Source organism: Ahaetulla prasina, chromosome 8, assembly GCF_028640845.1.
Source record: "Ahaetulla prasina isolate Xishuangbanna chromosome 8, ASM2864084v1, whole genome shotgun sequence".
Classification (NCBI taxonomy): Eukaryota; Metazoa; Chordata; class Lepidosauria; order Squamata; family Colubridae; genus Ahaetulla; species Ahaetulla prasina.
Genome location: NC_080546.1, coordinates 47,082,164 through 47,106,708, shown reverse-complemented (window position 1 = coordinate 47,106,708; position 24,545 = coordinate 47,082,164). Strand labels below are relative to the sequence as shown.

Below are 24,545 nucleotides of genomic sequence, written 5' to 3'. Positions count from 1 at the left end.
ACTTACTTTCACAGAATGTTCCCATCTTCTCTTTATTACATTGCAAGAAGTATTGAAAACTGAAATATTGAATTGGAAAAAGGGAAGCAGATTTCTCTCTTTCCTTCTTCCTTCTTTATGCATAATGATTGCTGGATTAAGGAGCAAAACCCAATGTATTGGGAGACATGACACTGCATTTAAAGTGCATGTAAAGACAGAAAAAGGAAAAAAGAAGCATGTCTGGTCCTCTCACAGATTATGCTCCTGTCATTTGCAATATCAAATAAAGAGAAGAGCAACTAGATGGGAGAATTGGATGGGAGGGTTTTGTTTTGTTTTGTTTTTTTACCATGGTAAGAACTGGGGGCACAAACAGCTTCAAGCTGGGGGAATTTGGAAATTCATCTTTCACTGAAAGTTCTATGGTCATCTTAATGTTGTTATCCAAGTCTTGATCAGGAAATCTTTCTCAAAATCCTTAGTCAAAAGAACAAATTGATTCATTACTTTCATTGGGAAATGTGGTCAGTTAGCATTCAAGCACTGGACTTGAACCTTACCTAACCAAAGCATAAACATACATGGGTGACTTCTTTCCGCAACATGCCCAGTGTTTGAGTGAGATAAGCTTACAACACTATTAATTATTTTGGTATTGATGAAGTTTTTCCTCCCTTTTTTCAAAGCCCTCAAGTGTAGCCTTTAGTATCTATTAGGTTTCCCTACCATTCCACTGGAAGTAAGTAATATTTACTCTTTCACCTGATGTAAAGGTATGCAGGAATAACCTTGCAAGACAGTGGAAAGAACCACAGCCAGGAAAATGGTCAGATAAGAGGCAATTCAGCCTACATAAGGAATGTGGCAGGGGCAAAAGTCTCAGAAAGGATGCTCCAGGGGTGAAATCCTACCGATTCACACCGGTTCAGGTGAACTGTTAGTGATAAAAGCTACTGGTTTGGGCGAACCGATAGTTAAAAAGCTCCTGGTTCATCCAAACTGGTATTTCCGACGATTAGCTGTGCCACACGAATTATATTCACTAGAAAGCAGAAAATCCTGCTTTCTAGTGAATCTAAATTGCGCAGCACAGCTGTTCCCCCCAACCACTATTCTATCTACCTTAAGCCTCCTTTTTCTGTGCGTAGCATGCATTTGGTGTGCACTGCGCATGCACATGCATCATATGTTTGGTGTGCACTTTGTATGTGTGCATTGTGTGCGTTTAGCACACACTGTGCATACACGCACATAGCATGCGTTTGACGTGCACTGTGCATGCCCGGGCAGTGAACTAGTGGCAAACAGTGGAGGATTTCACCCCTGGGAAGCTCCCTAATGTGGGAGTATGGCAAATGTCTCAGAATGGATCTTCTCTAGTTTCTTGGATTGTTATCAGTGACAGGGGAGAAATGTACTTCCAGGCTTGCAAAATTCTGTCAATTTAATGTTACAATAAGGTAGAATTAATTCATCTGGGTGTGTTTCCTGTCTACTTGGAAAGGCTATCAATCTTGCAAGTATTTTCTCCTCTGTTTCCTTTATAGACCAAAACATTAGGCAGGGTCCTTTCTGAGATGGTTTGCTCTGCCCACATTCCTTCTATGGGTTAAGGTTAAGGGTTAAGCTGCCTCTTATTGGATCAAATGAGCTGTAGCTGAAGCTCATTTCACAAGGTCATTCTCACATGTTTTTAAATCAGGTGAAAGGGTGACTTGAACCAGGCAACAGAGGCAGGATAGGGATTCATAATGGAGAGAGGAAAATTCATATTTACCAATGAAAAATAGATAGTGGCTTTCTGTTCAGCCATGAGGAAAATCTAGCTCTGAGGAGCAGAAACAAGCTTTATGAATTGCTGGGCTTGTGTGATTTGTCTTCCCCTTTCATTGTACACATTGTATAAGAATCTTTTAGGTTTTTTAATGACCATTTGTTCTTGGTGTGGGTTCTTGGGTGAGAGAAGATTACAGTTAATGAGCACCACAACATGCTTTTTCTGAATAACAAGCAAAAAAAGCAAACTCTAGTTTGCCACAAACATTAAAACAATGCTTCTAATCTGCTTTCTACCTGCTTGAAAATAGATGATTGTTGCTTTTCAGAGATTGGTTTTTAGCAATCTTCTAAAGCAGTAGTTCTCAATCTGTGGTCTGCAGATCCCCAGGGGGGCTGCGATGTCATCACAGGGAGTTTGTGAAGGCGTGAAGAGATTTCATGATTTAAATCTTGTGTTAAGTCTTGCGGGGGGTGCGTGGCCATGGTGCATGGCCAAAATTTTTTATTTAAACAGGGATTGTGGTGAAGAAAAGATTGAGAATGTTCTAAAGCACATTCAATGGTAGCAAGAAAGAGAGTTAAGATTGTTAGAAGAGAAAAAAATTAATAATGTAAGATATTTTTTATTGTAAGTCATTTAATCAATTTGTATTTTTTGGCAAAAACATTTTCTTCAAGTTGTTTATCTTCACTTAAGTATTTTATAAGATATTGAACATCTGAACATGAGCCAGACTTGGGTGCAAAGGGGTCTTATACATTTCTAAACAAATATAAATATTAAGCACCTATTAAGAAGATAATTCACTCATTGTTTTCAACAGCCATATACTTTGTAGATTTATAGCTCCATGAAAGGAAAGGATTGTTTACAAAACTGCAGAGGAAGTAAGATACCTGAGTAGGCCTTGTCATGGACCTCCTGCTTCTGTGGAAATAATGGAATAGGAAGAAGTGCCCATTAATTTTACCTATTTACAGGCATATGGATCAAGGCTGTTACTTTTAGTGAGATTAATCAAAACTTTTTCATGTGTTGCATTGTCTTAAAATTCTTCTGCAATAAATTTCATTAAAATAAATCTCATAAATATTAATTTACCTTATTAATATTAATTAATTTTGTTTTTCAGAAAGGGGGTTTCATTACTTTTCAAATGAAATGTTGACATGAATGTAACTATCCTGTATTCTATTCATGTATTTGTTGTAGGCACAGAAGGAGCTGTATTTGAGCATTCTGTGGAAACCCCCCATATCAGAGCTGAACCTTCTCAAGACCTCAAGTAGGTGCCTTAAAAGCAATTTTTGGGTATTACTTTGCAAAATGATTAGGCAAGAGAAGTTTCAATTTGCATTATTTTGTTCACTAGAAAAGTTGAATCCTATTTGCGTTCCTTGTACATAAATAAATATCCCTGGGATTCTGGTCAAGTGGAGAACATTATTCATTAGCTCCTTCAGTGCCCCATTTACAATGAGATCATGGCCAAATTGATGATGAAAAGTGAACTCAAGGACTCAGATCATAGGATTGAATTGTCTTATTCCAGATGTGCTTCCAATTTACAGTGGTCAAGTTGCTATTTTTGCTTTGTTGCCATTAAAAAAATTGATTCTCACTTCATCTTGATCATCTTATATCTCTTATTCATTTTATTCTTTTTAAAATATTATTGTTACTTTGTTTTATTATTTTTGTGCTATGTTACATTGTTATGGAAAGCAATTTTGGTCTAGTGGTGTTTTTTCATATAATTTTATTAAGCCTATAAAGTATAAAATAAAAATGTAAATAGTGGGGAAATGGGGAAAGGGAAAAGAGAGAGAAAAAGGTGTAGAGTAAAGGGGATGAAGAAAGAAAGGCATTGACTTCCTACTCTTTTCAGGGCAATAGAATAAAAAGAATAACATTACAGCCTCAACTTTTTACTTTTGCATACTTAATATGTACTAGATTATTTCCTTAACCACAAATGTGTCTAATCATAAAATTAAATTTTCATTTTTTCTTCTACCCCAAGCACAAAATCCAGAACTGATTTGCAAGTAGAAGTTGGATGTGTACTTTTCTTTGTTTAATAAAATAGTTAATTTGGCCATCTCTGCCAATTCCATCAGTTTTTCCAGCCATTATTGTGGGAATTAGTGTATTTTTCCATTTTTGCAAATAGAACATTCTCACGACTCTCAACATGTACTGTATAACAACAAAATTCCAGAATTTTTCAAGTTCTTTGCCTGTTAAACCTAAAAGAAAAGTCTCTGGTTTGATTTTTATATTTGTTTTGAGTCTCTTATGTAATAATAATAATAATAATAATAATAATAATAATAATAATAATAATAATAATAATAATAATAATAATAATAATAATAATAATAATACAAATACACACAATAATTAAAAACATCCCTTAAAAACTAATTTAAATGCCCAAATGTTAAAATAACATACTCCCCATAAAATCACAACTTTAAAGGTGGTAACCAATACCTTGAAGCACACCCGGAAAACAACAGGTAGCCAGTGCAGTCTGCGCAGGATAGGTGTTATGTGGGAGCTCCGAACCGCTCCCTCAATAACCCGCGCAGCCGCGTTCTGAACTAGCTGAAGTCTCCGGGTGCTCTTCAAGGGGAGCCCCATGTAGAGAGCATTGCAGTAGTTATGTATTAAAATATGAATCTTTTTTCAATATTTCTTTGCTTTGTCACAACTTCACCAAAGCTGATAAAAAGTTCCTTCTTTGCATTTATATTTCCAACATACTTTTGAAATAACTTTCTATATCTTTGGGAATTTGTCAGATGTTAAAGACTATCAGTACATCATTTTATAAAAGTTATTCTTTAAGTTTTAGCCAAAGTAAATTTTAAATCCTTAATCTGCATTTTCCAATTATTCAAGCAGTACATTATATTCAGAATTCTTTGCTCATTGAAGCATACAATGTGTCAGGCCTGGAAACCATACTAGGCCTTAGGGTTCCAGACGCTGCCACATTTTTCCCATATTCACATATTCATTCTCCAAATTCAATTTCAATAGCAATTTAAAATGTTTCAACAATATGCTCATCATTGCCATACAGTACAATTTCAAATGCCTTTTAGTCTAATAGTTATGGCATCAGGCTAGAAACTGGGAGACTCTGAATTCTAGTCCGGCTTTGGACACAAAGCAAGCTGGGTGACCTTGAGCCAGTCATCTTCTCTCAGCCCTGAAAAAGAGGCAATGGCAAACCACATTTGAAAATTTCTTGCAAAAAAACCTGCAGAGATTTATCCAGGCAGTCTCTGAAAATCAGATCCATTTGAATGGAAGAAGAAGAAGAAACAACATTATAACCTGTGATTACAACTAAACCTTTATTTTATTGTGTATCAAACTATTTTAAGTATTTAACCCACAAACAAAACTTCATAATTGATCTAACACACACACACACACTTTTCAGCAACAGGAACAAGAGAATGGCAAAACTTAACTGAGTGGCAGAGACTTCAGAGTACAGGATGGCAAGAGCAACTGCCACTGGAACTGTGATGGGGTAGCTGTGACTTTGCACCATGCGGCTAAGATGGGATGGGTCTGGACCTTGTATTGCAAAAGGCTTCAATGCACCTAGAAACATCTGTACGCCATGTTGCTGGGCTGGGCCGAGCTTGGGCTGGGCTGCAGCTCAGTGGCTTCTTGCAGTCTCAAATCCAGGTGGTTTACTGGAACTGGAGGCTTAGTCTTCTGAACTTTCGGACTCATGCTGGAGCCCATCTTCAGGGAACTTCTCTCTGGCAGTGTGTGTGCTTTGTATGCAGTATTTATATGGTGCATTGTGTGTGGCTTTTTAGAAATAGATTGGGGTGTTGATAGCTGGCTATTAAGGCATTGGCTGTTATTTCCTTGTGCTGCCAAGCCCTCCCCTGGTAAATACTTGATAAACTGGAGGTAAACCAACTTTATATTTCTTCATTTTGCTTCTAATAATCTTAATCTTTAATCCAGGGGTGAAATCTAAAAATTTTCCCTACCGGTTCTGTGGGCGTAGCTTAATTGGTGGGTGTGGCTTGGTAGTCAGGTGACTGAATGGGCATGGTCAATAATAATAAATAATAAAAATAATAAAGTATACAAAACTTGGGAGGCACCGGTCTACCTTCTTTAAAAATAGAGGCTTCAGCCTACCAATTGCATTTTACTAAGAGGCACCGGTCTATCTTCTTTAAAAATAGACGCCCCGGTCTACCAATTGTTTTTTATTGAGGCACCAGTCTACCTTTTTTAAAAATAGAGGCCCTGGTCTACCAATTGCATTTTACTGAGAGGCATCGGTCTACCGAATGCCTTTTTTTGCCAGGCACCAGTCTACCTTCTTTAAAAATAGAGGCACCTGTCTACTAGCTGCCTACAGCGCTGATCACTGTAGTGCGGCCCTTTGAAGTGCCGCAGCAGTCATTTAAGGCCATTTTCAGCTATATCACCACCGAGCGCTTCAGGGACAGAGAAAAGGAACAGTGAGGCATGGGCAGTGGGGGAGGGCAGGGATTTTTGCTACCGGTTCTCCGAACTACCTGCTCCCATTGCTACCGGATCATGCGATCCGGTCCGAACCAGGAGCATTTCACCCCTGCTTTAATCCTTCAAATAATGTCATAGAACTTGATTTCATTTCATCTTTTTTTCTTTGTCTCTTCTCACAACATTCTTCAAAACTTTAACAAGTCTCTTCTGTAAATCAAAGTTAAGAAAATGATTCAGGTTACTCTCTTGGTTTGTTATTTGTATATCCTATTTTAGGCTTAAGACATAAAGCTGTTTCTTCTGTATGCCCGCTGTAACATCTATTTCCATGTCATTCTTATAGTTTGTTATTTTTTAATTCCACTTTCAAAACAGTCCCAATGTTGTCAGGTAAAACTTGATTCTCTTTCATAGCATTTTTTAAACTCAGTTTATCTGCGGAGGCAGACTTACAATTAACTTTGAGGGGTTTTGTTCAAAAATATCTCCAGTGTTAAAATGTTTTGCTTCATTCTATAATTTTAAGTTGAGTTTGAGAGTTCTTTTCCTTTCATTGTAATCTTTAGCTCCTTCTAATTCCTGGTAATGTCCAGTTTTTTTAAATCTTAGATATTTTTTAAGAATTCAAAACAAAAGCATTTTCCCACAGGAAGGATTGTTTACAATTAATTCCAAAATCTTATTTCAAATTTATCTGGACACTGAGTCCAGCTGTAACTTATTAAAATTAAGATTACCATCACTCTTTTGCTGCTTATTTAGAAAAAAAGTTAAATATTTAACTTTTATTTAGTATTTAAAACTTCTTCCTCTAATGATTGCATACAACTCATCAAGCGCTATAAAACTTGCTCATCCAACGGTTCCTAATAAAGGAAAAGCTTCCAAGAGTGAGTAGAAAAAGAGGGATGTAAATCATCTTTTTAAAGACATCAATTCCAGTTTGAGCATGATGGCTACTCCCACGTCTTCCAGAGCTCAAAACCCATCAGATATTTCTATCTTGTGATCTCCTTGCAAGTGGGGGTGGGATTGTTTGGAGTACTTGTGGCTGATCTCAAGTTCTTGTTATGTCTGGAAAGAAATTCCAAAGAGCCAATCTACTCAACATGGTCATCAGTTCCACTTTTCACACTTTTCTTCAGTTCGTCATTTCTTCCTTGGAAGTCTACACATTTAAGAGCCATTTTAAAGGCTTCAGGAAAGTTCATACTATTTGTTCTGCTGTTGTTTTTATGGGGATTTTATGCGTTACATTTTGATTATCATTCCAGCCACAAATGTTTTCTTCTGCTATTTTTATTATGTATACTTTAACTGCACTGAATACCATTCAGATAACCAAGTAAGTGGGTAGTTTTAAAGCTAAATAAATAATGGAAGGGAAGGTTTTTGAGTTTATTGAGCATTGTTTGTGCCCTACAGAACAAAGGTCTTGTTCTTATTATGAGCTATTTCAGCTAAAAAATGTCAGTAGAAGGTTAGATATGCTGAGGCTTCTCCTGAAAAGGGAACTTGCTTTTGTATGTTTCTTTTTTTTTTCTTGAGCTATACCCATTATTCATTTGAATCTCCAAAGTTATTCAAAAGCCACAAATGAAAAACAACTCACTTTTGAGGTCCATGAAACAATATGCATTAAAAGTGTTTAGGACTACTACTGAGAGCAGTATGCTCTCCCCAAAATACAATAAATATGAGAATAAAGAATAAATATCATATCCCAAAAATTGATACAGTGCTCTAAGTCCAACTGAGATTTTAAACACAATCAGAGCCTTTTGTCAAGTATAGATCTGACATTACTGCAGAGTCTGAATCGATATTTTTCAAAAAATACCAAAGATACTTGAACAAATAGTTACATCTCATTTTAAAGTTCCATATCAAATCCATCTCCAAAGACTTGATAATCCAGTTTTCAGATTCTACATTTGATTCTCTCTTTCTTTTTTGGTGTTGTTTGGCATTTCTTACATATCACATCCAAGGATGTAATCATGAAGAAAAATTCATTCAGTTCAGTCAATAAGTATGAACTTATTCATTTGTCTGTACTTTTCCAATTTTTGCTTAGTAGCATTCAGAAAAAAATAAAGGCACATAAAGATGGATGTATTGGTAAAAAATAAAATGTTCTTTGAAATTGTTTGGTTAAAAAAAACATATATTAGGAAATTTATATAATTGCTTCCTGGGATTTTTCAAGAAAATTTGCAGACTACATCAGTGGTGGGATTCAGCCAGTTCGCACCACTTCGGGAGAACCGGTTGTTAACTTTCTGAGCAGTTTGGCAAACTGGTTGTTGGAAAAAATCATTAGGGCAGAGAACCGGTTGTTAAATTACTTGAATCCCACCACTGGACTACATTGTCCTAAAATATTAAATACAGTCTAACTGTTATAGGTCACTATTTTTTACTTCTTACTAGAAATCAAAAGGGATCTAGGAAGACAGCCAAGAGCATAAGGAATGGGGAGATACCCAAAATAACAAGAACAGACATATTGCTTTAATTCCTTAATCCAGATGAATAACCATAAACCAAGAATTGGAACACATTATAAAAAAGGAACAGATGAACTTTAGAATATGATAATCTGGGGTGTGGTAACATTTCCAACAAAAATAAAACTACAAACAGATCCCCTATATTTATATTAATAGTGCTCTGTGGTAGCTTGTATCACCTTCCTTTGATTTTTTTTTTCCAGAAAAGGCAATTTTACAACCTGATGAAAGCTAGTCCATTATTGTAGTTATTTTGTCAGTAAGTGTAGTGCACCAAGAAAATGGGCAGAAGGGAAAAATGCTACCAAGACAACAGTCAGAAAAAAGAAACCCAAGTCCAGGGCAGAACTGTAAACTGAGAAAACTTCTTAGACAAGGCCCTCTGTAGTTTTCACAAAGATAAAGGGAGCAAGGGGTAAGTGCATTCAGTTTTGCAAGATTCATCTGTCCCTCAAGGCCATTCCAATGTCCCACTACAGTGATGCTGAGAAACTTATTTCTTGGTCTTGCAGTATATTAATGAGGCAAGCAGTAACATTTTTATGTGTACATGTAAAAAAATTATTATTATTATTATTATTTTATTATTATTATTTATTTGATTTTTATACCGCCCTTCTCCCGAAGGACTCAGGGCGGTGTACAGGCAAGATAAAACCAACAATACAATGTACAGATTAAAATACCATTTAAAAAAACTTATTTAAATTAGCCTGAAATTAAAATTTCTGTAAACTAAAAACCCCATTTAAAAATTAATAAAATTTCCCATTAAAAATCCAATTTAAGCCAGCCCCGCGCGGATAAAGAGATGTGTCTTCAGTTCGTGACGGAATGTCCGAAGGTCAGGTATTTGACGTAAACCCGGGGGAAGCTCGTTCCAGAGTGTGGGAGCCCCCACAGAGAAGGCCCTTCCCCTGGGGGCCGCCAGCCGCATTGTTTGGCGGACGGCACCCTGAGAAGTCCCTCTCTATGGGAGCGTACGGGTCGGTGGGAGGCGTGTGGTAGCAGCAGGCGGTCCCGTAAGTACCCAGGTCCTAAGCCATGGAGCGCTTTAAAGGTCATAACCAACACCTTAAAGTGCACTCGGAAGGCCACAGGCAGCCAGTGCAGTCTGCGCAGGAGCGGTGTTACATGGGAGCTACGTGTAGCTCCCTCTATCACCCACGCAGCTGCATTCTGGACTAACTGAAGCCCTCGAGCGCACTTCAAGGGGAGCCCCATGTAGAGAGCATTACAGTAATCCAAGCGACAGGTAACGAGCGCATGAGTGACTGTGCATAAGGCATCCCGATCAAGGAAGGGGCGCAACTGCCGAACCAGGCGAACCTGGTGGAAGGCCCACCTGGAGACGGCCGCCAAATGATCTTCAAACGACAGCCGATCATCCAGGAGGACACCTAAGTTGCGCACCCTATCCTTTGGGGCCAATAACTCGCCTCCAACAGCCAGCTGCGGCTGCAGCTGACTGAATCGGGATGCCGGCATCCACAGCCACTCCGTCTTGGAGGGATTAAGCTTGAGCCTGTTTCTCCCCATCCAGACCCGTACAGCTTCTAAACACTGGGACAGCACTTCAACAACTTCATTGGGGTGGCCCGGGGTGGAAAAGTACAGCTGAGTGTCATCAGCGTACTGCTGGTATCTCACCCCGAAACCACTGATGATCTCACCCAATGGCTTCATGTAGATGTTGAACAGCAGGGGTGAGAGAATCGACCCCTGAGGGACCCCACAAGTTAGGCACCTCGCAGTCGACCTCTGCCCCCCTGTCAACACCGTCTGCGACCGGTCGGAGGGATAGGAGGAGAACCACCGATATACGGTGCCTCCCACTCCCAATCCCTCCAACCGGCGCAGCAAGATACCATGGTTGATGGTATCGAACGCCGCTGAGATGTCTAATAGGACCAGGGCAGAGGAATAACCCCTGTCCCTAGCCCTCCAGAGATCATCCACCAATGCGACCAAAGCTGTCTCCGTGCTGTATCCGGGTCAGAAGCCGGACTGGAATGGGTCTAGATAGACATCTTCATCCAGGTATTGGGGTAGCTGTCGCGCCACGGCACTCTCTACAACCTTCGCAACAAAGCGAAGGTTGGAGACTGGACGATAATTACCCAAAATAACTGGGTCCAGGGAGGGCTTCTTAAGGAGGGGTCTCACCACCGCCTCTTTCAAGGCGGCAGGGAAAACCCCTTCCAACAAAGAAGCGTTGATAATCCTCTGGAGCCAGCCTCGTGTCACCGCCTGAGTGGCCAGTACCAGCCAGGAAGGGCACGGGTCCAGTAAACATGTCGTGCCGTGAAGCCTCCCCAACAACCTGTCCACGTCCTCGGGAGCCACAGGGTCAAACTCATCCCAAATGGGCTCAACAAGACATGCCTCCTCTCCCTCACCTGGATCATCCCAAATTCGGTCCAGACCGTGCCTCAGCTGAGCGATTTTATCGTATAGATAACCGCTAAACTCCTCAGCTCGTCCCTGCAAAGGGTCATCCCGCACCTCCTGATGTAGGAGAGAGCGGGTCACCTGAAACAGGGCGGCCGGGCGGTTATCTGCCGACGCAATGAGGGTTGAGGTGTAGGAACGCCTCGCTTCCCTCATTGCCACTAGGTAGGTCCTAGAATAGGACCTAACTAGTGTCCGATCAGCTTCAGAGCGACTGGACCTCCAGGTGCTCTCCAGGCGTCTTCTCCGGCGTTTCATCTCCCTCAGCCCCTCGGAGAACCAAGGGGCCGGACGAGATCTACGCCGGGTCAGAGGCCGCAAAGGCGCGACACGGTCCAAGGCCCCGGCCGCGGCCTGTTCCCAGGCCACGACCAGTTCCTCAGTCGTGCCGTGGGCCAGTTCCTCAGGGAATGGCCCAAGCTCCGTCAGGAACCTCTCGGGGTCCATCAGGCGCCTGGGACGGAACCACCGTATAGGTTCCGTCTCCCTGCGGTGGTGAATGGCAGTTCGGAAGTCTAGGCGAAGGAGAAAATGATCCGACCATGACATTGGTTCTGTTACTAAATCATCTAACACCAGATCATTTAACCACTGTCCAGAGATATAAATCAGATCCAGCGTGCCTCCCCCCGTGTGCGTAGGGCCATCATTTACTCAAATCAGGTCCAAGGCTGTCATGGAAGCCAGGAACTCCCGAGCTGCCGTCGATGACAAGCCAATTGATGGCAGGTTAAAATCCCCCATGACTATAAGTCTGGGGGTCTCAACCGCCACAGCAGCAAGTACCTCCAACAGTTCAGGCAGGGCTGTGGTCACGCAGCAAGGAGCCAGGTACGCGATCACCAAGCCCAACTGATTCCTTGGCTAAATTGGCTAAACTATAAATGGGTTACCATTATAACGAGTGAAAATTTCACAATTTACTCATTCACTCTACGTAAACCTTGGGAATAGCATTTCTGTTAGGATGAGTGGCTATATAAAGGTTTTATTTTTTTTTATTTATTTTTTTATTATTATTTTTTTTTTTTGCAACAAACAAACAAAAAGAAAATACATTATTACACCCTTGTGCTATACATAAAAGGAAGATTTGGGTCTTCGGATATATCCTCATGATTGCCAAAATCCACGTTCTCGAGGTACAGGTACTGAAGCGTCCAATGTTCCAAGCGCAAAGTCCACAAATGGTTTCCAAGTCTTCCAGAAAATATCTTCTTTATACACACCACTTCTAATTTTAATATCACATGTCATTTTATCATTTAAAGCTAATTTCCACATTTCAGAATTCCACTCTTCTATTCTAAAAATCACATCCAGTTTCCAATATCTAGCTATTATAATTCTACCTATTATAATCATAATTCTAATCAATTCTTTTTCATATTTTGTTAATTCTATTTCCTTAATTACCAACAATAATATAGTTTCCACTCTCAATGTTATTACTTTCCCCATCATTTCAAATATCATTTTCTCCAATTGTTGCCAAAACTTTTTAACCTTATCACAATTATACCACATATGTTCATAAGTCCCCAATTCCAACTCACATCTCCAACATTTTTTACTAGTTTTTTTATCCATTTGTGACAATCTTACTGGAGTCAAATACCATTTCCAAACAACTTTATAATTGTGCTCTTTAATCCTTATAGATAAAGTTCTCATAATTCTACTCTTCCAATTCACATTCCAATCTGATTCTGGTATTTCAATATTAAGATCTTTTTCCCAATTTGTCCTCATCACTCTTTGTAATTTTTCATCAGAATTTATAATCTTATAAACCCTACTAACGAGTCCCTTTAGCCCAATTTCATCTTTCATAATCCGAGATACTAAATATTCAAATTCAGTTTCACATCTATTTATCGAATAATTTTCCTTTAGTTTTTTTGTCCATTTTTCTATCTGTATTTTTTCAAACCAACTTAACCCTAATTTTTCAATAATTTCTTTATTCCTCCTTTCATTTCCCATAACTTTTATCCAATCTTTAATAATTTCTATATTTTCCTCTTTAATCACTTCATTACGTTTTATATTATTTTTAATCCGCCAAATTCCAGTTGTCTCCCCCAAAAAGATTATATCCGGAATTAAAATTTTAACAAATTTGTTCCACATTTTACTTAATCCCTTTAACCAATAACTTCTACTTACACATTTTAAATTTGCTTTATCTAAAACCACCTTGATCCAAATTTCTATATCCCTTAACTCTAAATCTCTCCAATAATTATCTTCACCTTTAAGTATTTTTACCACTATCCGGATACCATACGCACAATAATAATTAAATAATTTGGGGATTCCTAATCCGCCTTCCTTTTGATTTTGATACCACATTTTCTTCACTAATCTGGGTCTTTTGCCACCATTGCAAAATTTATCCAGTTTTTTCTGATATCCTTCAATATCTTTCTCTGTCAGATTTAGTGGTAGCATCTCGAATAAAAAGTTGAACTTGGGCAGCAGCATCATCTTACACATTGCAATTCTACCAAACCAAGACAACTTTAAAATTTTATATTTATCTATCTTCTTCTCAATTTCGTTAATCACCACATCATAATTAAGTTTTTTCAATTCTTTAACCTTAAGTGAAAGCACTATACCCAAATATTTCAATGTGTTTTTAATCCTTATCCCAAATTGCTCTTGCATATTCTCAGACTCATTACCATTACTATCCATCAATAATTCTGACTTTGACCAATTTACTTTCAATCCTGTCATTTCTTCAAATTCTATCAAATGCTTATATATCTTTTTCAAATCTTTCTACATTTTTCAAAATAATTAAAGTATCATCCATACAAATTTATCTTATACCCTTATATCCTTCTAATTCTTCATCTTTTCTATCATTTTGTCAATATTCCCATAGTCAATAAAAATAATGATGGGGACAGAGGACATCCTTGTCCCGTACCAGCTTCTAATTTTATCTCTTCAGTTAATATTCCATTCACCTTCACTCTTGCACTGCTCTTTTGGTACAATTTTGAAATAACATGTATAAACTTATTACCAAAGCCTAAAGCCTCCACAATTACTTTAATTGTTTCCCATTGTACAGAATCAAAAGCTTTAAAAATATCCAATGATACTATACCAATTTTATCACCATTATATTCAGCTACATCTATAATATTTAATACTCTTCTAACAATATCACTCATGTATCTACCCTTCACAAAGCCTACTTGATTATAACTTATATATCTATCTATAAATCTATTTAATCTATTACTTATAATAGCAGTAAATATCTTTGCATCCTGATTAATTAAAGAAATGGGCGATAGGACTCAATCCTTTCTAAATCTTTATCTGGTTTAGGAATTAGGATATCACCGTTCTATTCCATGACGAAGGTACTTCCCCACCATGTAATATTCCATTGAATAATTTTTGCAGTCTTGGTATTATTAATTCTTTAAATTCTTTATAAAACTCAACAGGTAATCCATCCTCACCTGGAGCTTTCCCTAATTTTAATTTTTGTATTATTCCATTAATCTCATCTTGTGTTATATCTTCTTCCATCAATTCCTTATATGTTTGATCAATTTTCACCACATACTTTTCTAAATAACTCTGCAATTTTCCCCGATTAATTGATTTCTTTGAATATAGATTCTGAAAAAAGTTTCTAACCACTTCACATTTCTCTAATTTTTTATAACATCTTATACCTCTGTCATCTATCAAAGCTCCAATTTCTCTTCTCTCTTTTATTTTTCGCCATCTTTGCCAATAATTTAGAATTTCTATTACTAAATTCAAAAATTCCTATTTAAAAATCTCAAATTTCTTTTACTAACTCTGTATCTTCTTCTATCATTTTATTTCTTAACATATTAAGCTCCTGAAGAATTTTTTTCTTTAGTAAGCAAAAATTGATTTTCCAATTCTTTAATCTTATTTTTATCTCTTTCCATTTTAATTTTATAATTTTTATATTTCCTACTTGATAATTTAATACTCTCCCCTCTAAACACCGCTTTCATCGCATCCCAAACAATTTCAAATTTAACCTCCCCGTTATCATTTAATCTCCAACTTTCCTCCAATTTTTTTAGTATCCATTTTTATCCTTTTCATTTTTATACAATTTCGTCATATCTCCAATAGCTTCTTTTTCTCAAAATTAAAATCTAAGTCCACCATAACTTCTGCATGATCAGAATCTTTAAAAATTCCCACATCTACCTTATCCACATTATTCAGCAAATCTTTAGAAAGAAAAATATAATCAATTCTAGAATATGTATTATATATCTTAGAAAAAAGTGTATACTCTCTCAATTCCTTTAACCTCTCTCACACATCAACCACGTTTGAAGCATCCACATATTTAAAATCCCCATTTATTTGCTCCTCCACAGCGGTGGGATTAGTACTGTCTATTTTATCTCTGATTAATTAAAATCCCCAGCCACAATTACTTTCCCTACACTTTCATTCTCCAAAATTTTTGTTATTTTTCAAGAAATTCTCTTTGTTTTCATTCGTAAATATAAATTAACAAGTGTCACTTTTTCCTCATTAAGATTTCCAACAATTATTACATATCTTCCATCTTCATCCAAAATTACCTTATGTTTTCAAAGTACACCCTATCTGATATCAGTGTTGCAACTCCTCTAGCTTTTGAAGTTCCAAATGCTTTTCATATATTTGCATACCTTTTATATACATTCTATTTGAATCTTCAGATTTCTGATGAGTTTCTTGTAAAAATAAAATGTCTGGTAAATCCCTTTTAATCTTAAGCTCCAATCTTCTTCTTTTAATCTGATTCCCTGTACCCTTCACATTCCATGACATTATTTTTATAACTCCCATTTAAAATATAAATTTTTTAATCCTATCCCCGCATCTTCCTTTCTGTGCCCCCCACCACCCCACATTAAACTACCATATAAACAACAATAAGAAAACAAAAAAAAAACAAAAAACAAAACAAACAATAAAGTACAAACAATCTTCTTCCCCCACATCCTCATCGGTTTCGCCTCTATAAAGAGAATGGGGGAGAGGGGACGTGCCAATGCCCGGGGCACTTCTTTCGGGCTGTCTATTTAAATTCATCACTCAAAAAAAAGATAGCGATGACCCGCATTCAGCTTCATATTTTCCAAGACTCTTATCTGCTTCTTCTCCTACTGTATCCTCACGACTCTTCTTCTGTTCAACCAACACAGGTGATATTTCTTTCCTCTTTAACCCTTTGGAGTCTTGCCCTCCAATAGCCCCTTTTTCTTCTTCTGAGATTGATGTTTCCACGTATGTTCCACCCATCTGAAGCATTTGATCTTTTATCTCCATTAAATCCTCCATCTCAATCAGTCCAAGCTCCGTAAATATAATAATGCATCTATATCTGGGGTGATTGTACGCATCCTTCCTTTATAAAAAATTTCAATTGTTGTGGTGGCCTCCAATTGTATTTAATTCCATTATCTCTCAAAACTTTTGTAATTGGTTTTAAAAAATCTCCATGCCCTTTCTTCTCTTGATATATCCGGGAAGACTTGAATAGTCTTCCCTTCAAACTTCAAAGCATCTCCCAACTCTCTTAACTTGGCCATAACTTCCAACTTATCACCAAGATTTGCGAACCTGACAAGCACATTCCTGTTAGAACCATTTTGCCTTCTATATCCAATTTTAAATCCTTCATCTGCATTTTCCAATTATTCAAGCAGTACATTATATTCAGAATTCTTTGCTCATTGAAGCATACAGTGTGTCAGGCCTGGAAACCATACTAGGCCTTAGGGTTCCAGACGCTGCCACATTTTTCCCATATTCACATATTCATTCTCCAAATTCAATTTCAATAGCAATTTAAAATGTTTCAACAATATGCTCATCATTGCCATACAGTACAATTTCAAATGCCTTTTAGTCTAATAGTTATGGCATCAGGCTAGAAACTGGGAGACTCTGAATTCTAGTCCGGCTTTGGACACAAAGCAAGCTGGGTGACCTTGGGCCAGTCATCTTCTCTCAGCCCTGAAAAAGAGGCAATGGCAAACCACATTTGAAAATTTCTTGCAAAAAAACCTGCAGAGATTTATCCAGGCAGTCTCTGAAAATCAGATCCATTTGAATGGAAGAAGAAGAAGAAACAACATTATAACCTGTGATTACAACTAAACCTTTATTTTATTGTGTATCAAACTATTTTAAGTATTTAACCCACAAACAAAACTTCGTAATTGATCTAACACACACACACACACTTTTCAGCAACAGGAACAAGAGAATGGCAAAGCTTAACTGAGTGGCAGAGACTTCAGAGTACAGGATAGCAAGAGCAACTGCCATTGGAACTGTGATGGGGTAGCTGTGACTTTGCACCATGCGGCTAAGATGGGATGGGTCTGGACCTTGTATTGCAAAAGGCTTCAATGCACCTAGAAACATCTGTACGCCATGTTGCTGGGCTGGGCCGAGCTTGGGCTGGGCTGCAGCTCAGTGGCTTCTTGCAGTCTCAAATCCAGGTGGTTTACTGGAACTGGAGGCTTAGTCTTCTGAACTTTCGGACTCATGCTGGAGCCCATCTTCAGGGAACTTCTCTCTGGCCTTGTGTGTGCTTTGTATGCAGTATTTATATGGTGCATTGTGTGTGGCTTTTTAGAAATAGATTGGGGTGTTGATAGCTGGCTATTAAGGCATTGGCTGTTATTTCCTTGTGCTGCCAAGCCCTCCCCTGGTAAATACTTGATAAACTGGAGGTAAACCAACTTTATATTTCTTCATTTTGCTTCTAATAATCTTAATCTTTAATCCAGGGGTGAAATCTAAAAATTTTCCCTACCGGTTCTGTGGGCGTAGCTTAATTGGTGGGTGTGGCTTGGTAGTCAGGTGACTGAATGGGCATGGTCAATAATAATAAATAATAAAAATAATAAAGTATACAAAACTTGGGACACCGGTCTACCTTCTTTAAAAATAGAGGCTTCAGCCTACCAATTGCATTTTACTAAGAGGCACCGGTCTATCTTCTTTAAAAATAGAGGCCCCGGTCTACCAATTGTTTTTTATTGAGGCACCAGTCTACCTTTTTTAAAAATAGAGGCCCTGGTCTACCAATTGCATTTTACTGAGAGGCATCGGTCTACTGAATGCCTTTTTTTGGCAGGCACCAGTCTACCTTCTTTAAAAATAGAGGCACCTGTCTACTAGCTGCCTACAGCGCTGATCAGCTGTAGTGCGGCCCTTTGAAGTGCCGCAGCAGTCATTTAAGGCCATTTTCAGCTATATCACCACCGAGCGCTTCAGGGACAGAGAAAAGGAACAGTGAGGCATGGGCAGTGGGGGGGGGGCAGGGATTTTTGCTACCGGTTCTCCGAACTACCTGCTCCCATTGCTACCGGATCATGCGATCCAGTCCGAACCAGGAGCATTTCACCCCTGCTTTAATCCTTCAAATAATGTCATAGAACTTGATTTCATTTCATCTTTTTTTCTTTGTCTCTTCTCACAACATTCTTCAAAACTTTAACAAGTCTCTTCTGTAAATCAAAGTTAAGAAAATGATTCAGGTTACTCTCTTGGTTTGTTATTTGTATATCCTATTTTAGGCTTAAGACATAAACCTGTTTCTTCTGTATGCCCGCTGTAACATCTATTTCCATGTCATTCTTATAGTTTGTTATTTTTTAATTCCACTTTCAAAACAGTCTCAATGTTGTCAGGTAAAACTTGATTCTCTTTCATAGCATTTTTTAAACTCAGTTTATCTGCGGAGGCAGACTTACAATTAACTTTGGAGGGTTTTGTTCAAAAATATCTCCAGTGTTAAAATGTTTTGCTTCACTCTATAATTTTAAGTTGAGTTTGAGAGTTCTTTTCCTTTCATTGTAATCTTTAGCTCCTTCTAATTCCTGGTAATGTCCAGTTTTTTTAAATCTTAGATATTTTTTAAGAATTCAAAACAAAAGCATTTTCCCACAGGAAGGCTTGTTTACAGTTAATTCCAAAATCTTATTTCAAATTTATCTGGACAGTGAGTCCAGCTGTAACTGTCTAAAATTAAGATTACCATCACTCTTTTGCTGCTTATTCAGAAAAAAAAGTTAAATATTTAACTTTTATTTAGTATTTAAAACTTCTTCCTCTAATGATTGCATACAACTCATCAAGTGCTATAAAACTTGCTCATCCAACGGTTCCTAATAAATGAAAAGCTTCCAAGAGTGAGTAGAAAAGGAAGGATGTAAATCATCTTTTTAAAGACATCAACTCCAGTTTGAGCATGATGGCTACTCCCACGTCTTCCAGAGCTCAAAACCCATCAGATATTTCTATCTTGTGATCTCCTTGCAAGTGGGGGTGGGATTGTTTGGAGTACTTGTGGCTGATCTCAAGTTCTTGTTATGTCTGGAAAGAAATTCCAAAGAGCCAATCTACTCAACATGGTCATCAGTTCCACTTTTCACACTTTTCTTCATTTCGTCATTTCTTCCTTGGAAGTCTACGCATTTAAGAGCCATTTTAAAGGCTTCAGGAAAGTTCATACTATTTGTTCTGCTGTTGTTTTTATGGGGATTTTATGCGTTACATTTTGATTATCATTCCAGCCACAAATGTTTTCTTCTGCTGTTTTTATTATGTATACTTTAACTGCACTGAATACCATTCAGATAACCAAGTAAGTGGGTAGTTTTAAAGCTAAATAAATAATGGAAGGGAAGGTTTTTGAGTTTATTGAGCATTGTTTGTGCCCTACAGAACAAAGGTCTTGTTCTTATTATGAGCTATTTCAGCTAAAAAATGTCAGTAGAAGGTTAGATATGCTGAGGCTTCTCCTGAAAAGGGAACTTGCTTTTGTATGTTTCTTTTTTTTTCTTGAGCTATACCCATTATTCATTTGAATCTCCAAAGTTATTCAAAAGCCACAAATGAAAAACAACTCACTTTTGAGGTCCATGAAACAATATGCATTAAAAGTGCTTAGGACTACTACTGAGAGCAGTATGCTCTCCCCAAAATACAATAAATATGAGAATAAAGAATAAATATCATATCCCAAAAATTGATACAGTGCTCTAAATCCAACTGAGATTTTAAACACAATCAGAGCCTTTTGTCAAGTATAGATCTGACATTACTGCAGAGTCTGAATCGATATTTTTCAAAAAATACCAAAGATACTTGAACAAATAGTTACATCTCATTTTAAAGTTCCATATCAAATCCATCTCCAAAGACTTGGTAATCCAGTTTTCAGATTCTACATTTGATTCTCTCTTTCTTTTTTGGTGTTGTTTGGCATTTCTTACATATCACATCCAAGGATGTAATCATGAAGAAAAATTCATTCAGTTCAGTCAATAAGTATGAACTTATTCATTTGTCTGTACTTTTCCAATTTTTGCTTAGTAGCATTCAGAAAAAAATAAAGGCACATAAAGATGGATGTATTGGTAAAAAATAAAATGTTCTTTGAAATTGTTTGGTTAAAAAAAACATATATTAGGAAATTTATATAATTGCTTCCTGGGATTTTTCAAGAAAATTTGCAGACTACATCAGTGGTGGGATTCAGCCAGTTCGCACCACTTCGGGAGAACCGGTTGTTAACTTTCTGAGCAGTTTGGCAAACTGGTTGTTGGAAAAAATCATTAGGGCAGAGAACCGGTTGTTAAATTACTCGAATCCCACCACTGGACTACATTGTCCTAAAATATTAAATACAGTCTAACTGTTATAGGTCACTATTTTTTACTTCTTACTAGAAATCAAAAGGGATCTAGGAAGACAGCCAAGAGCATAAGGAATGGGGAGATACCCAAAATAACAAGAACAGACATATTGCTTTAATTCCTTAATCCAGATGAATAACCATAAACCAAGAATTGGAACACATTATAAAAAAGGAACAGATGAACTTTAGAATATGATAATCTGGGGTGTGGTGACATTTCCAACAAAAATAAAACTACAAACAGATCCCCTATATTTATATTAATAGTGCTCTGTGGTAGCTTGTATCACCTTCCTTTGATTTTTTTTTCCAGAAAAGGCAATTTTACAACCTGATGAAAGCTAGTCCATTATTGTAGTTATTTTGTCAGTAAGTGTAGTGCACCAAGAAAATGGGCAGAAGGGAAAAATGCTACCAAGACAACAGTCAGAAAAAAGAAACCCAAGTCCAGGGCAGAACTGTAAACTGAGAAAACTTCTTAGACAAGGCCCTCTGTAGTTTTCACAAAGATAAAGGGAGCAAGGGGTAAGTGCATTCAGTTTTGCAAGATTCATCTGTCTCTCAAGGCCATTCCAATGTCCCACTACAGTGATGCTGAGAAACTTATTTCTTGGTCTTGCAGTATATTAATGAGGCAAGCAGTAACATTTTTATGTGTACATGTAAAAAAATTGGCTAAACTATAAATGGGTTACCATTATAACGAGTGAAAATTTCACAATTTACTCATTCACTCTACGTAAACCTTGGGAATAGCATTTCTGTTAGGATGAGTGGCTATATAAAGGTTTTAAAGAAAGAAAGAAATGGAACCAATTCTGATTAGCTTTGAATTGGTAGTACTCAAGTACTCAAAAAGTACTTGAATTGACTTGGGCATGGCATTCCAGGAAGGATGGGAACTGAGTTCGATCTGATTCAAAATTTTATTTTTTTAAAATTGTTTTTATTCAACGTTTACATCTTTAAACCATTTTTACAGCTTTCCAATACCGGCATTTTTAGTAATATCCACTATCTTTAGGCCAATTATATACATATGCATTTTTGTTTGTTACATACTTATTTATATAATCAATATTGTATATACATCCCTACTACACATTAAATATAACATTTAATTATAATATCTTCTCTTTTACTACACTATCCATTAATTTTCTATTCCTTTTCCAGCCAATCATACCATCTGTTCCATATTTCATAATAAAGCATTTCCTCTCTGTCCTTAAGTTCCATTGTTAATTTATCTGCTTCTGCACACTCCAGCACCTTTTTTATAATTATCGTGTTTGTTGGATTCAAAATTCTAGATAGGGATAAGATTTGTGCCTAGGCTACAGCAAATACAACACAAAATGCTCAAAGCTGGGATTTGGTCCCCATAAGAAGATATTAACCTTGCAAAGCTCAGTTTCAATAGTTTTAGCCAATTTCTTTTCAATTTTTTTTTTTAAAAAATTACTCACAAAAGTCTTCATGTAGTGAAGGGAGAATTGGTGGAGTCCTTGGTGCGCTCTGAGTTTGGTTGTTTTGCTTGTGGACATCTCATTATCCAACTAGATATAATAATAATCATTGCTAGTGAGTGTGGCTTTGTTCCCTGTTTATATATAGTAGCTTATGCTGCCGGTGTTGTGGAGGTGTGGTTTTCTCCTGGTTAGTTTTTTTATTAGGGTATTGTTTTCTGCTTGGTTCTTTGTCTTAGTACAGAGGTCTGCAAACTTGGCTCTTTTAAGACTTGTGGACTTCAACTCCCAGAGTTCCTCAGCCAGCTTTGCTGGCTGAGGGACTCTGGGAGTTGAAGTCCACAAGTCTTAAAAGAGCCAAGTTTGCAGACCCCTGTCTTAGCAGATTGGGGGTATTGAGAGAAAAATTTGCCCCAGGTGTTTTAAATAAAATACCTGGGGCAAAACACCTTGAATATATAAAAAATTGTATATATTCAAAGGTGCATATAGTGAAGTTCACTGAAACAATACCATGTCCTACACCAGCTATTAAATACAAACTTTAAAAAGTAAGTTTTTCTGGGGTATCAGGAGGGCTAGCCTAGCTGATTTGCAAGGATCTCACACAAAATTCTCTTATCCTTATCCAGGCTTGATTGTAAACAGTATTGTTTTTCTGGCAATGTTCATGTTCGTTAATTAGCAAGGTCAACAGAGACAGACTCACAAGGCAAGGAACACTGCCACAAAATCAGGCAGGCTGCAGAGAAAGATTTTGGCACAGAACAAGTATTCATATTCCTGCTGCCATTACCACCACATTTTCTTAAAAATAATCAATAGAACAAAGCAAGCTTGGCATACATTCATTTACCATAAATATGAAGTGACTTCAATCTGCTGCAGATTACAAAAGTAAGGTTTGAACCCAAAGTGTATTCTAAGCCAGGGGTCTCCAACCTTGGCAACATTAAGCCTTGCAGACTTCAACTCCCAGAATTCTGAGTGTTGAAGTCCACCAGGTTTAACATTGCCAAGGTTGGAGAGCCCTGGTCTAGACCAGTCACATATTCTTGACTCCTGAGATGAATTCTTACTTGTGTTGACAGGGACAGCATAGAAAAAAATTAACCTTCTATTGGCACAAAAAAAAGCAAATGTTAAGGTACATGTCTGGCTGAATTAAAGAAGTTGAATGTTGATAAAGTGAATGAAGCAACGTTAGCCTGCCCACCCAGTTCTGAAAGACAGAGAGTTTCATAAGGTTGTAAGGCAGTGGTTCTCAACCTTTATAGTGCTGCGACCCCTTTAATACAATTCCCCACGATGTGGCGACCCCAACCGTAAAATTATTTTCATTTTTAATTTATCACGCCTGAAGCCATTTTGGCTAGCGATCTGAACTGCTTGCGATTGCCTTGAGGACGGAGGCATTAAAGCGGAGACTCCTCCCCTATTAAGTTTATCGCGCCTGAAGCCAGATTAGGCTAGCGATTGAGAGTGATTGCAGCTGGCTTGAGAGGGAGACATCAGAGCAAAGATTTCTCTCTTTTTTAATTCATCGCGCCTGAAGCCGAATTCAGCTAGCGATTTGAAGAGCCTGCAGCTGACTTGTGGAGTCAACCATTGGAGCGTGATTCTTCGACTCGCAAGTATACTTCCCATATTTCCGATGGTCTTAGGTGACCCCTGGCAAATCGTCATTCGACCCCCAATGGGGTCGCGACCCACAGGTTGAGAACTGCTGCTGAAAGGCCTTTTGGCTGATGACTGCTTTGTGAATGTCAGGGAGTCCATCACAACATTCATTTTCATGAGGAACTGAAAGAACAACATTGTGTATTTGTCTGGTAGGATCTCTGAAGCAGCAGAAATGCTACTGAATTTTCAGTTCAGAAGGATTCTAATAAATGCCGATCCAACAATTCCATTTGTCTTTTCAATCCAGGGCCCTTTTCAGTTCATGAATCTGTGTTAAATGGGTGATTAATCAATGTTGATTGAACTGAATCTCCAAACTGAACCTTGCATGCCATGTTATTTGAATCATTATAAAATTTACTGCAATGCTGCATTCACAGCTGAGGTTTATTCTGCAATTATTTCAGAAGCATATA

At 37.6% G+C, this 24,545-nt stretch overlaps 1 protein-coding gene across 3 annotated transcripts in view; it reads left to right on the top strand.

Annotated features, from left to right (window-relative positions):
- Positions 1–24,545, top strand: part of SGCZ (sarcoglycan zeta) — a 248,105-nt gene that overhangs the window by 209,522 nt on the left and 14,038 nt on the right. For all 3 annotated transcript variants that reach the window (XM_058193461.1, XM_058193462.1, XM_058193460.1), the window contains one exon: positions 2,975–3,047. In XM_058193461.1, the coding sequence (XP_058049444.1) occupies positions 2,975–3,047 (73 nt within the window). The remainder of the gene's footprint in view (positions 1–2,974; positions 3,048–24,545) is intronic.